The following is a 15,037-nucleotide window of genomic DNA, read 5'->3' on the forward strand; positions in this document are numbered from 1 at the left end:
AGACTTTATTCATCTCACAGGTAGAAATTTCAGTGTCACAGCATGATTAAAAAACTAAATGAAACTTCAAACTAAAAAAAAAATGCATAATTAACAATCTAGGCACCATGGGCACTATTCCACACAGCCAAGTCAATATAGATTCCCATTCAGAGTAATTGCAGTTACTGCAAATGCAGCCTCAACACAACTTCAAGCCAACAACTCGAGATCAGTTTTTATTTAACATCTTATCATACAACCTGAAAGCTGGAAGGAGAAAAAAGTAATTAAAACATTTAGTATCACACCTAGGATGCCTCAACTTGTTTTTGAAAGTACTCTGAAAGGAACAGTCCAGTATGGGAGGAACAGTCTTGCAGAGCGGGCTGGAGGATTTCCCATTACAGAGGGATATGCACAGTTTCAAGAGGGAATCCTGCAACAGGACCGGCTTTCTTGTTTAGTTTGTCTAGCCTCTGTGTGTCCTCTGCAAAGCTGCTGCTAACCCAGCAGGCTTCTTCATAAATAGCTAATATCACATGTTTCTGCTCTGGCATAGGAGCAGCATCAAAGAGAAGGGAAACTATGCAAAACCAACAGTTAATATGATTTATTAAAATCAAAACTTTGGAGTAGGGAACACTGTCTGGAACAGGAAGAAGGTCTGGATGTGGAGCTCTTTGCAGCAGGGACTGGAACAGAATCTGAAGCGGAATCCGCAACACATGTTGCGTTGATAGAAATGACCTGTGGAGAAGAGCAAAGCAGAAGAAGCAGGAAAAAAATATTTCTCCCTGAAATGCAAAAAAAGCAGAGACCTCAACTATTATGAAAGGTCTTAAGAAGCTCCCCCAGTGCTCGAAAAGACCTCAGCCTCCTGGGCAGGTTCAATCTGCCCCGGGCCCTCCTTTGAGGAAATGCATTGTTGTATGTCCTTTTCAGCTTGCTATTCAAGAGCACATTCAGGTACTTATAGGTTGCCGCCATCTTAATATTTGTTGCCAAAATGCACTAAGGTATGGGTGGGGCTGGTTTACCTCTGAAGAAGTCCATTACTGTTGGCATGTGTTTGCATGTTTCTCTACGACTGTATTTATAAAGTACCCTTTGAGAGTAACAACCTTTAAGCAGGTATTAAACATATGTCTTTCAGTCCACTTGTCCGTATTAAAAGTATTTTTTTACTCGTCTTATATAATGTTGTGTTTTCATGAGCAGCAAGTGAAAGTCATCTTAATGTACACAAATACAGGTTTAAAGACATTCAGCTATTTATAATTATCTATGCAATGTGTGTTACTCTGTGAATTAGGTTTAATCCATGTGTATCTAACAAAAAATGGTTGCATGTTAATTTCACAGCCAACGTGCCCTAGGAGATCGAAACTGCAAAAGCAAAAACAACAAATTTAACACATGAATATACTGTATGCATAAAGCCTTACAGTTCTGGAGAGCAATAATATGACTTCATTTTAGTTAAAATCCTGTTTGAATGTTATATCAGTAGTTTGTATCTTGAAATTAACCACTTTTTTTTATTTTTCGACTTCCCGTCGTCAGGTTAGGGTGCTATGAGGTTGCGCTGTAACTAATGGCTCTCTCTGTACTAAGATGAAAGAGATGTTGCCAGATATAAATAGAGCAGCTGGGTTAGTTTCAGAAAGGTTCCTTGGAGAGGAAAAGGAAATTGGGAACTGGCTGCATACATTACAACAAGAGCTTTGCGTGGGTTCGGTCGTTTTCTCTTCAGACAAGCGACTGTGACTCACTACTCTTCCTTATTATTCACCATAAATTCAACCTACATAACAGTCACAGTATGTTATACAACTTGTAACTTGTCATATTTACCATTCAGTATAGGTGTTAAGTCAAGTAAATTGTGTTGGCTTCAGAGTTTTCACATGTCTAGTTAGAATAAACATTTTCTGCATTTATCTTCAGATATAAGGAAAATTACATGGATAGACATTACGTGCTGAATGTTGGCAAAGTTATTTGACTTTTATTGAAGTTTCATTTATTTTTCTATTTTCTACTGTATTTAACATTTTTGTCAGGACAATTACAAATTATTATTTTCATTTTTATGGATAAAAATTTCAGCCCTTGGGTAAAAAGTAGCTATAAAATCTGTTTGTCTAGTAAGTGGACAAAGACGTTATTTGAGTTTGTATGCTACAAAGTTACTTTAGAATTTATCCATCCTTACCGACTTTGTCCTTTTGACGATTGTGAAGAGGTGAAATACAGATTCAGACTTACAGTATGTTCAGTCTAGCATCTGAGGTTGATTTAACATGAATATCTGAAATATTTACCATGGAAATAGACAGGTAAGATAGAAAATTTTATACAGAAAATATCTAGTTATTAAATTTGAGTCTACAGGAAGATAGCTTACAGGAACAGTTTGAGTTAATTGCTTTTAACTGTGGCTTGGTATGGATTTGCTTTTGAAAGTTTGAAAATGAGCATAATGGTACATGGAAATATGAATCGTTTTGACCTACAATCAGAAATCACCAGCAATTAAGTTTTTTTTGTTGCAAGAATGTATAGATTAAAATCAGCTTCTGATATGCAGGTTCAACTGGCATCTGGAGATAGGAGAGAATACATAGAGAAGGTGATTTCAGAATAATATTGTAATAAAAACAGTCATTGGGTCTTGGCTTACCAGGGGTAGAGTTACTGGTAAACCTTTAGTAGGAAAATGTCATAAATGAGTAAAACATCCTCTTAGCCATTGATAAGGTAGTCTAAAGTTGTCAAACTCATTTCCTGAGTTCCAAAGGATGATTGCACAGGACTTAGTGGGCAGACAGGCTACCAGTGGAGCATATAGTTAGTCCAAGGAGATCCATGATTAAACAGATTATTGTAGAAAAGAGGACAAACCACAAAACTCAACATGGCATGCACAAAGCAGAAACAGGTGGTTAACTTGACAGGAAGATCAGACTTAGAGTGGCTTACTAAGTGGCTCATCAGGAGGCTTGGTTCTACCAGTCAGGTTTACCATTAGAAACAGACCGGCTGGGACACTGCTTAAATTCTCAGCAGATGAGACCCAGAATCTCCTAAAACCTGCTCTTATTTTGCATGAAGCTTGATCTTAGAAATTCAGTTTACTAAAGAGCTTTAACTATTGGCTGCTAAGATATTGCTGTCAACTTTGATCAGTTTGTAAACTGTAATTTTAATGTTAATAGTTTAAATAAATATTGTCACTAGAAAGACTTCAGCAGGTGTAGACCTGGGTGGGTATAGGTCCGATGTCTGATATCTCTGATGTCTTGCAATGTTAAAGCCGGCCATACCCCGCTGTGTTGTTTTCCAAGACTACCTAGATCCAAACTACTTACTGGCTAGATAAGCTGTCTTCCTTCAGTTAAAGGACTCTATTGCTCCTTCTCATGCACATTAAAATATGGATATTATGTTATAGATGGATGTTATAGATTATTTGGCAAATAACCGATAAACTATTGTAGGTCCAGGAAACAAATTACACAGAGGATGGCATCCCTTCCTGGGTTCTTTGTGAAGCTGACCAGAGAACCCCCCCCCCCTTTTTTTTTCCTTTTATTAAAAAATGGTTTGAATCTTCAGTTTCTTTTTTCTATTTGCACTATTTGTAATGTTCTCTATTTGTTTTTGTTCTCAAGGCAGTTGCTGTAAAGCTGCTTCTGTTTTATTTTTGTACAATAGATGTCTGTATTTGTCTTGGTTTTGGGGCAGGAGGTTTAAAAACAAGAACAGAAAATGATCTGTGCAGATCATTTTAATCCTAAAATTTTAATTAGAAACATACCCCTGAGAAACCATGCCAACAACACTGCAATTTGGGAATTTTTAATGAGAAAAAAAATCAGGTGTTTGAAAGCGAAGTTGAAAGACACATTTTAAGATATTCAAAATGAAAATGTATTAATGATGTAAATAAATATTGATGCCCACATTACTGAGAATCATGAAAAACTTAGACTTTTAAAATGGTTTCCCCTAAAACCAATATGTTTTTACTGGTAGCAATATAGCAATAAACACATAATTTAAGAGTAAAACTTAGAAATAAGAGCTTAATCAATTTTGACATTAAATGCACTTTATCTGTTGTTTTAATTTTATTTAAATGAGGCCTAGTTTAAAACAATCTTATACCCCTTCTTGTAATCAATGAAAATATACCTTTTGGTTTTAGAGCATATAGGCTCTTCTCATATTTGTTGACCGGCTTTTGTATGTTTCTGCTCATAATCAAACTTGGGTAATTAGCTCAAAATAGTTTATGTTGCAAGGAACCACTTTACTTTGCAGACTATTGTATAGAATACACAAAATATTTAGAAACATTGTGTGGAGCGTTTACATGCAAAAAAATCAATGAGTCTCTGTGGCTCATAATATCCCCTCTGGCACTTTTGGCCAGATGGAGAGAAAACCTTTTTATTTCCATGGCATGCTACAGCAGCCTTCACCTTTGACAAGATAGAGATTGTCTTCCACTAAACATGTGGGTAATGAGCTACAGTGGAGTTATGCCAGTAAAAAATTGATATATACCGAATATAAGTCGAGAATGTAGTGCCAAAGATGTGTTGAGAAAAGTCTGTTCTCCGTGCATTTCTTTCCTCCTTTCATAATAACATTGGATAGACCAGCTGCCTCAACAGAAGTATGGGGCTCGACAGGTTTATTTGTATGGTACCATACATTGTAATTTTTACTTCTATATGCAAAACAAACATAAATAAACAAATGGAGTACAAAGAATTAAATCTATATCACTGAAAAAAAATGACAAAGAACAACAGAAATTTAATGTGTGATTGTTTTAAAGAAGACCGCCATTCTTGGTTTTTTAGCAGCTCTTATGTCTTTAAAGGAGAGAGCCTGCCCATTATACAGTTATACAGTTGGTCATATAAAAGCTTTTTCACTGCAAAACAATGGAGGTGTAAAATTATCTTTTACTGTCCTACCGCCATATCAGCAGTGAAGCAAATAGGAAAATGAAAGGATACAGGTATGCACCAAAAAAAGATAAAAAGTTATGAAAAGAACAAAAGAAAAATCTTAAAGTTGGAATAGACTTTACCACACAGGAGACCCCACATCTTAGAAAATGACACAAAAAATGTTAAAAAAAAGCATATAAAGATTAAATAAAAATTACAAGTATAACAGCTCTTCAAAGAAAATACTTGTTCTTTATATACAACATTTTTAGTATGATCTTACTACACCTTACAAGACCAATAAAGTGTAACTGGCTCAGTGATTTCACAGATCAACATAAAAGGCCCTGAAAGTGAAGCAAAGAATGCACATGTAATACTACAGCTAGCCACACATACATCAGGGCCTATATATAGTTTTTTTTTTTTTTTTTTTTTTGAAAGCATTGCATGATTATTTTTATGTGGAAAATGTTTCCTTTAGAAATAAAGGGTGTTCCCTACTGGTAAAGGGTCACAAAAAGTTTAGTAATATTTGATTACTCAGGCCAAATGCTAATCTTTCCATAAGCTTTGAAACCTTTGTTTCCAGCATGCATAACTGCTGTTTTCAAGAGGTAGGGGAAAAGCAGTAATGAACCTCATGTAGTTCTATAAAAACTAGGAAAATTAAGATGGAAACATATCAGTGTTTAACTCTAGAATGCTTCATGCTCTAAAACAAAAATGCATGATATTTTTATCTTTGAATCTAGATATCAACATACTGTAAATAGTACTAGCCTTGGGAATCAGGAAATTGTTCATTTTCAGATTTTCGATTTCCTATTTCAAAACCAAAATCGAATGGCCAGCATTTTCACAGACCTGGATCTTCCTCCCCTTTAAATGCGCATTCGGTCTTAAGGCAATTAAACCAGACAGATCAGAAGTTTTTGTCACTGCAAAATAGTTTGACCATCCAGAATTCATTTATTTATTTTTTTATTTACATGACTTAATTTTTTTTAAATAAATGTATTAATTGAACTGCATTGATCTTACATTGGAAAAAATCACTCTCTGCATTTAACCAATCCCTTTGGGGAGTGGTGGGCTGCCATCATGTGGCACCTGGGGAGCAGTGTGGGGTTAAGGGTCTTGCTCAGAGACCCAGAGTGGCAGTCCGTGGATGTGGGGCTCGAACCCACAACTTCAGGATTCCAAGCTATATGTTTTAACCACTTGGCCACCACTCCCCCTTTTTTTTTTTTACTAAAGAGGGAAGCTTTGATTTAGCCATTAATAATCATCAGAAGTCTCCAAAAATCCCATCTTCAAAATAAATTTGCGTAAAGGGTCCACTGTAAAACAACTTAATATGAAGATCTTCAAATGTTTTTAGTAAAGAAAGAAACTCTTTCAGATTTTTCCTGCCAACATCATCCATGGCTGCAACGTGTATTACAGTATGAGTTTTCCAAGGTTTGGTAGATTCTGCTAGAGTACTCTAAGATATTTGGCACCAGGTTACAGGAAAAATAAATAGATGAAATATATAATTAATAATTACTTAATAATTTTTTTTTCTATTTTAATGCAATTTACAGCTGCATTTTCAACCATTATGTTATTTGGTCTAGTGGCTGGCTCTTTCTTTGGGAACTTTATTATTTTATGTCTTAATCTTTACAGCTAAAGAGGTGGGTTATGTGTTGAAGTTAACAGTAAATAAACCTCACTCACCTAGTTCCATGTATAGACATTTACAATCTCATCATACTTACTTAAGGAACGTGCTTCTTTATGTTTCGTTAAATTTGGTGAACATAACCTGATCTACCTATTAGGATTTATATACCTACATACAATATTTAATATTTATTATCTTCATAAAAAAGCTATATGAAATTTCAAGGATAAGTTTTCGATACCACATTTGTTATGTTTGTTTCCAGCTTATTAGTTTATATTCAAAAGAAAATGTATTATTTAGCAGGGTTCCCAAGCAAAAAAATACGTTGTGTTAAAGGGCCTGTGCTGTATGGTTTGAATTGCCTGTATCATGGAAAATCTAACATCGAACACCACCCCAGACCAGTAAAAAACATGACCACTCTGTCTGATTAGCAAGTGATCTTGGCCAGAGCGCAATCAATTCAGCCTAAAGACAAGTTAAGTCGAAGTGGCTCTTTTAGCACCTAATCTGTACAGCTAGAGAAAAACATTTTCCCTTATTAATTATAGATAATGTCTAAGTTAAAAAAAAAATGTTTTTCGGTAGCAAGAGGTCTCACTTTGTTGTTATAATTCTTTAATATGGTGTGCTAAGTTTTCAAGCACAATGTGCCCCTTTTTCCCTGTAAGGCAATGCATAGAATCAGCTTAGGGATGATGAAAGTTAGAAATATAAAAAGCAATTAAATAATAAAAAAATATTTCAATAACAACTTGAAAGGTTAATTTGGGTTTTAAGGGCACAAGAGTGTAAATACCAGAGTGGTTAGATTAAATAGTCCTCTCTTGAACTAAGTGCATTTGGAAATATTGGCAGAATTTAGAGTAGATGTTTAATATCTGTCTTCTTGTTAAAAATAATTAGAGACTATGTTTTCATTCTTTACTCCAGTCAATGTTTCTTTGCTTACAATATAAATAAGAAAGGCTTAAAAATGATTGGTGGATCTTCAAATAAATTAAAATCTAACTAAATAACCATTTTGAAAAGGCATTTTTAGCTAGATTTGAATTGTAAAAAAAAAAAACTTGCCTTTTTACAAACCCTTCAAGGTTAAACTTTTAATGTTACGTGAATGTCAATAAACACAGAAAAAGACTCTTATACCAAATGCACAATAGGTTCTGATCAACATTTTAAACTTAGAGGGTCAGAACTGTGACCCAAAACTGACAGTTATGTTGCATTTTCATGTGAGCAAGATAATCCTGCACAGATTAAACCACGAGCGACATCTGACATTTGATGTGTGACAGCACACAGATATAACCTCAGACAGAGATCCTAATCTATACTGCAAAAGCAGTGGGTTCTGCTCTTCGGTCCAAACCAAACTTCAAGTTGCAAAAACAAAAAAAGAGCAGACATTCATCATTTTTCAATCACAATGTCAATCCAAGTGAGTTGAGTATCCACTGGGGATTATGCACAATTTCTTCTCCTCCGAGACAGTTACTGGCAGCTGCAGTTATCACATACTGTAACTCCTGCCAAATGATGGAATGGCTTTGTGGGTTTGTGCCTTGGGTGTCTCTCTCTGTTCTCTGTCAAATAGAAGCCTCCAGTCACTGCTTAGTGGTAGAAGATGCATTACATTGCATTGACATTCGAAATAGTCCCCAAGGGGCTCCACTGTGGCTTTGACAGACAGACCAGCTTGGAAAGCGGTGTTGTCCCATAATTCACCCAACATGCTGTTCTCTTTGTGGTCTCAAATGTCCCTGGATGCACTGAGGAGTGTCACTCCCCTTTGACTTCTTCTTTTTCTTTTTTCTTTTTCCTTTACTTTATGAATTTATAAAAGTAATGTTGAAGATGAATTTCTTTTTACTTTATTTTCTGTTTTAGATAACTGTTACATCTGTTCATTTCTGTATCTCTTCACTCTTATGTGTGGGTTAGCCAAAATGGACATCCTTATGCTGACATATGGTGGTCAGAGCAGCTCCAAGCGTCACCTTATATGGTGATGCTGTAGGCTCTGTGAGAGGAGCCGGATGCTGACTTGGGGCTTTTGGTAGACATGTCTTGGCTGACTTTTAGATACTGTAAAATGGGAAAGCCGGTCTTCTGTCCGAACAGCATACGCTATCAGATCGACACATACTTAGTTTTTATCTAATCTAAATTAATTCTACGTCACTTTATAAAGCACAGCCAATGTTTTGATGATTTTAAACATGAAAACAAAATGTAACCAAATTGAAATCCTGCACACATGTTTTTTTGTTGTTTTTTTTAACTACCGTACTAAAGTAATTTATTTTAAATTATTATAATCTAATATGGTTTTAGCTATGGAGGCTTCTTCTCTCAACATCCCGGAAACTTCAGGCGTGTCTGGCTGTTTCGACATCCAAGAAATATATAATCAAAGCAGATGTTCTTTTTTAAAATTTGAAATAAGCGTCTTTTGCTGGTCGGTACACTAGTGCTAAAACTCAATGTGGGAATAATTCTCTGCTATGCCTGTGTGCACATGCATATTAGAACAATTTAGGGTGATGTGACAGCATATGCTGTTCTGACAGAACACAGACCGAGGCTCTCTACCTTTTCAGTGGGTTCTCCCCTGAACTGGTCGAGCGTAAGGGCCTCATAGAAGGTGAGATCTTTCTCTGAAATTTGTGCTTGTATCAATGGTTTTTTAACTGTCACAGGAGTAAATTCTGTTAATGCTTAAACATGTTTTCTCCTTTGTATACACTATCTGAGAAACGATACATTAGTAAAGGAGTAACACAACAGTAAGAGCATAATTTCAATTGCTGCCATGTGTTATTTACAGGACAGCAGAATCGGAAAACAAGTAAAAAAAAAAAAAAAAAAATACCAATTTCGTGCTTTTGGTCTTAACCCTCTGATTCCATTGCATCCAGTACTGGAAACCCTCACCTAAATTGTATAAAAACAGTAGTCAAGACTCTAATTTTCAATTTCCATTTTTTAATAAGATTTAACAATCTTGCTGCATTTTCCTTCTCCTGTTTTTTTTTTTTTTATGTGGTAGCACAGTTCATGTATTTGCAGTGCCTTTTGTGTTTGCAGCACACTTTTTATTTATAGCGCATTTGCACTTTGCTTCTCTCTATTTTCTATGATCGCAGCTATTAACAGATTGCGCAAAGAACATATGCTTAACATCAGGAGTGCACACTTTCTAATGAGGCAAAAATTACAATTTTTGAAAAGATAAATATTAATAGACATAAACTCAATAAATAAAATCCCTGCCAAAAGATTTTTTCCATGGAGTGTGAACATTCAGATAACTTTGGATGGAACATTTGCCTGCAGACTGGGGGATATTTATTGGGTAATTATATTGCCACTGTTACGAACACGTAAGAAAGAATGATTTCTTAAGTTTCTCTTTTTATCAAATTCTAATAAGTCAAAAAACTTTTCCAAATTGCTAAATTGGAGGTACTGTTTACAGTCTTTTGAGGAGATAGATAGACAGGCAGACCGCCTTGGGTATTGTATGGCAAACAAATCCTGTGTTGTTGTACACAATCTGTTACTAAAGTTGTTACTGAAGAGCCCCTTCACTCGTAAAGATATTTAGTTTTGTATAATTTTTGATTCAATATTACCAAGTTTGTTGATTTTTCCCAATCCCATTTTATTTGTTAAGCACTTAAAAACAACCACAGCTGACCAAAGGGCTGTACAGAAAAAAATAAATAAATTAAACATAGAACAGTACAGATAAAAAAACAAAACAGATACAAAATGAGAAAAATAACATTCACACAATCAAATCAATAAAATTGGGTAGATTGTACAAAAAATACATGAATCACTAGCCTCAAAACAAGTATAAATCCTCCTGCAGGCTGAACCTTACAGACTCCCAGGCCACCTGACAATTGAGACAAAACATCCATGCTGATCTGCTTAGCTGCGCTGCCCTCAACCCTCTAATGAACGAGGCCAAAAGAGCTCTTGGGCTTAGCCTCTCCCTCTTACCTTAACTTTACACGTCCCCATGCTCACTGGCTTCCACTCTCACAAACATACACACACACACTGATGCAAATGCATGGCCACATACAGTACACACTCCCAAACCACTAACCCTCAGACCAATCTGTCTGCAGCACTGTATTATTGTTAGACTTACACACCCTTGAAGGGGAAACAGTGAGTGCTTAGAGCTGGAAGATGAGATATGCTACAGGGGCTAGTAGTTCCATTAAAATGGCATTCACTGAGGCCTTTGTTATCATCGGCCTTGATGTTTTCGGAATGTTGTGAGGTTTGCTGATCCATGACCATCTCATCTATCTTTCAGGATTTGAAGGAAGTTTGTGTGAAATTGACACCAATGAGTGTGCTTCAGACCCATGCCAAAATCTTGGGAAATGTGTGGACCAGGTGAATGGTTACAGGTAAAGAAAATAAAAGAAAAATGTATCTTTGTACCCCTCAGGAGGTTAAAGGCACCAAGACAGTCTGGAAAAGAATGCCTTTTAGTTCAGGCTTGATTAAGTATTGGAAAAAAAATATGAAAAAATGTGTCACTTCCTCCTTGCATCCTCCCTTCCTTTGTTATGTATGTAATCTCTATTTATTATTCTTTAGTATTTTTTGATTCCTTCCTCCTTTGTTACCTTTCTTTCCTTCTTTCTTTCTTTGCATATACTGTCTTCCATTTCCTTCTTCCTCTGAGTTCATAGTTTCTTTCTTTTATTTCCTCTGTAATATATCTTTATCACTTATTTTGTCAGCAGTGTCCTTTCTTGCTGTTGTCGATACTATCTTTATTGACTTATACATTATTAATTTAAAAAGCATTCTTCTTGAAATAAAAAAAAAAAAAAATTTTTTTTTGTTGTTAAACTGATTGTTATAGAATTTTAATGTTCAGATTTCCAAGCTATTTCATGTGTTATGTTATTTTTTTATTTTGTTTTATTGTTTTATTCTATCCCTTATGCTATTTATTTTAACTGTTAAATTTTACACCATGTACAGCATTTTGGTCAATTAGTATTTTCAAATTTTCTATAAAAATGAACTCAGACTTCATAAATATGTAAAACCTTGACCTGTTTATGTCTAATTAGCTATCATTTAAATATTTTACATAGCATGTACTGTATATAAATTACTCGGCATGTGAACTAAAATAAATAAGGTGTAGTAAGGCATTTTTTGGTATTTTTCTATACTGACCTACCATAATTTGTGGAAACCATATCTCACATTGACTGCACTAAGTTCAGAAGTGCCTAGTAAAAGATTTACTGCAATGTTCAACAAAATGTATTGTTGAAGTTTATGTTGCAGACTAAATATGAAAAAATGTAGGTTAAAGCCATAGATTTTTTTTGATAATGTGCAGAAAGTCGGGGTTTATTTAAAAACTTTAAATGACCTATCATATATTTTTAAAGAGAATGAATTGTAAAATTGGCTCAAATTGTTAAAGGAATAGTACACCCAAAACATGATTAGCCTTCATTTTCTACTCACCCCCATGCTGAACAACACTCTGGAGTACTTTTTTGATATCTCAAATGCATCTGGAGATCTGGGAGGCTTCTTGCTGTCTGCTGACATTCAAATAATGGAGGTGCCCAGCGCCCGAGGCAGAAAGGTCCATAAAAGTCCACAAAAAACGTGTCAATATTCCTCCATACTGCTCGTCCAATGTATTCCAAGTGTCCTGAGTGGGTAGCATCCAGAATTTACTCGAAACAAAGTCATTTAGAATGTTTTTAGAGCATAAACAGTAGTGTATAGGATTTCCTGAAAGCGCGCACATGCGCGATCCCGACGCTACGGAAGCCGGCAGACCAAACCAGCGCATTCAGCTCGGCAAAGAACTCATGCTCTTCCTCAACACTGAAGTCCTCAGACATTTTTCTTTCCTTGTTTCTTTCTTTGCACAGGTAAACGGCACATTTCTTCTTCTACGCTTGCATTATTGGAAGAGCAGACGCTGAATGCGCACTTTCATCTGGTTTGGTCTGCCGGTTTCCGTAGCGTCGTGATCGCGCATGTGCGCGCTATTAGGAAATCCTATACACTACTGTTTATGCTCTAAAAACCTTCTAAATGACTTTGTTTCGAGTAAATTCTGGATGCTACCCACTCAGGACACTTGGAATACATTGGACGAGCAGTATGGAGGAATATTGACACGTTTTTTGTGGACTTTTATGGACCTTTCTGTCTCGGTCACCATAGACCTCCATTATTTGAATGTCAGCAGACAGCAAGAAGCCTCCCAGATCTCCAGATGCATTTGAGATATCAAAAAAGTACTCCAGGGTGTTGTTCAGCATGGGGGTGAGTAGAAAATGAAGGCTAATCATGTTTTGGGTGTACTATTCCTTTAAGGTTTCAATATTTTTAAGTTATAATAAACAGTTTAAGGCTAACTGTGTAGTTCATTTCGGTGAATCTTGTATTCAAGTACTGTAAATGTCAGGCTTACTTAAGTATATTTTTCATTTACTTTTGCACTCAGCTTGTGTCCACAGAAAACATAAACCTCCTATTTTCTGTCTGAGGAAAGAACATTGATTAAAATATTTTTCTTTTGCAGGTGTGATTGTCAGATGGGATTTTCTGGCCTCCTCTGTGAGGAAAACATCAATGAGTGCTCCTCCAACCCTTGCAGCAACGCAGGCATCTGTCAAGACCTTGTGAATAAGTTAGTATAATTATATTCCAATTTTGTTTATTTTTTTCCATTTTTCTTTGAATTTGCACATAGGCTGTTTACTATAATGTAAGTTGAAAAAAACAAAACAATTTTTTGCTCTGTCTGAAGCAAGCACAATTAATATCATGAGTTTGCTTTGAAAGGTGAACAAACAAAATAATTTCATAGCCAAACATTTGTGGCCATGGTGTTTGTCTTCAAAGTGTTTCACTTTATATAACAAGCCTGTATTCATCCTTGACACGCATAAGCTTTCCTTCCAAAGACAGAGTGGATTCTGCAGGAAAGCATCATATATCTAGATTGGTCTTTACTCCACCAGCGCCTCTCTCTGTTGTGCTTAATGGGAGCCCCAGGGCATCAAGACTTAGTCGGACAGATGGAAAGAGAAGTCCCAGGGCCAATTTGAGTCCTAAATGGTTTGTCTTCAGTTTTTGTCCTCGTCATGACTTAGCTCCCATGTGGCCTGGCCTGGCTCAGAAAACTCCCCCATTTGCACAGTCTAGGGAGTTCTCATCAGGTGTGTTTTAAAGCTGCCTAATCCACATCCTCATCTCCATCTTCGTCTTCCTGAGTTAATAAGTCAATTTCTACCATAGTGATGATGCAATCTCTGTACCATCATCTCTAAAGCCTGATCTTATTTGTAAACATCCTGTTTATTTTACATACTTTGAACTTGGCTGGGTGAGAATGCTAAACCGAGTAAAGTACAAGCTGTGAAAGAAGCAATGAAAATAGTCCTGTCTTATGTGCTTAGCAGGCTGTACTTAGAACAAAAAGCTACGTTTTAGCACACTGCAAAAATTGATTGAGATATTGCTGGTTTATTTAATCAAGAATATATTAAGACTTTAGCATGGGGGTGCCTAATTATATTCTTTGTCATAACTTAAATCTAGGCACAATTGCTTTCTCCTTGGAGATGCATGTTTATGTGATAACAGGTTCACAGAGGGATTTAATTTGATATACTATATCAACATAATTTAAACAGAATTTAGAATAAGACACACGCACAGGGAACAATGCTATACCATTGTTACAGGTTTTTCACATATCTAGACAACACAGGGAAGCTGCACTATGCTTTTTCTTTGTAGGTTTAAATAGATTTTTTTTTTATGATTATCTCTGTACAATTATATGAAAAGTTGTTTTTTGCACATTTTGTGAAGTGGAAGGAAAAGACTGTTCTACAAAAACAAATATTTACAAGACAAAAAAGAAATAGCCAGTGTAGAATTTATCATTTGCCAACCTTAATATTAAACAATACGGAATGCAGTTACAGCTTTTGTGGTAAATCTACATACATTTTAAAAGTTCATAGACACAATATTTCACCAATATATTTGCAATAGTTGAAATTCAGTCCTGTGGGGTGTATCATCTTTGAACATCATTTTCTTGACACACATACCAAGATCTGGACTCAGCTTGGGCCATTCTAAGACATCTAATCTATATGCTTTGATTTAGAGTAAACCATTCTTCTAGCTAAATATTTAGTGCCCATGGATCATGAGAGACAACTTTCTCACTACTCTTAATTAGGTATGTCCTAATACGTTTTCATTCCTGATACTTCACCCATAATGGAGTATCCTTTGTATTAGTATTTATCTGATACAATATCAGCACAAATTATACATACTTCCATTGCTTATTTTGTTTAGTGGAATATTAAAA

At 35.6% G+C, this 15,037-nt stretch overlaps 1 protein-coding gene across 1 annotated transcript in view; it reads left to right on the forward strand.

Annotated features, from left to right (window-relative positions):
• The first annotated feature begins 2,307 nt into the window (after positions 1 to 2,307).
• Positions 2,308 to 15,037, forward strand: part of eys (eyes shut homolog (Drosophila)) — a 133,856-nt gene continuing 121,126 nt past the window's right edge. Inside the window, exons 1-4 of the mRNA XM_015374485.1 lie at positions 2,308 to 2,321; positions 9,198 to 9,271; positions 10,964 to 11,060; positions 13,226 to 13,333. Of these exons, the coding sequence (XP_015229971.1) occupies positions 2,308 to 2,321; positions 9,198 to 9,271; positions 10,964 to 11,060; positions 13,226 to 13,333 (293 nt within the window). The remainder of the gene's footprint in view (positions 2,322 to 9,197; positions 9,272 to 10,963; positions 11,061 to 13,225; positions 13,334 to 15,037) is intronic.

The sequence above is a fragment of the Cyprinodon variegatus genome, unplaced genomic scaffold (assembly GCF_000732505.1).
Source record: "Cyprinodon variegatus isolate N-32 unplaced genomic scaffold, C_variegatus-1.0 Scaffold104, whole genome shotgun sequence".
Lineage (NCBI taxonomy): Eukaryota > Metazoa > Chordata > Actinopteri > Cyprinodontiformes > Cyprinodontidae > Cyprinodon > Cyprinodon variegatus.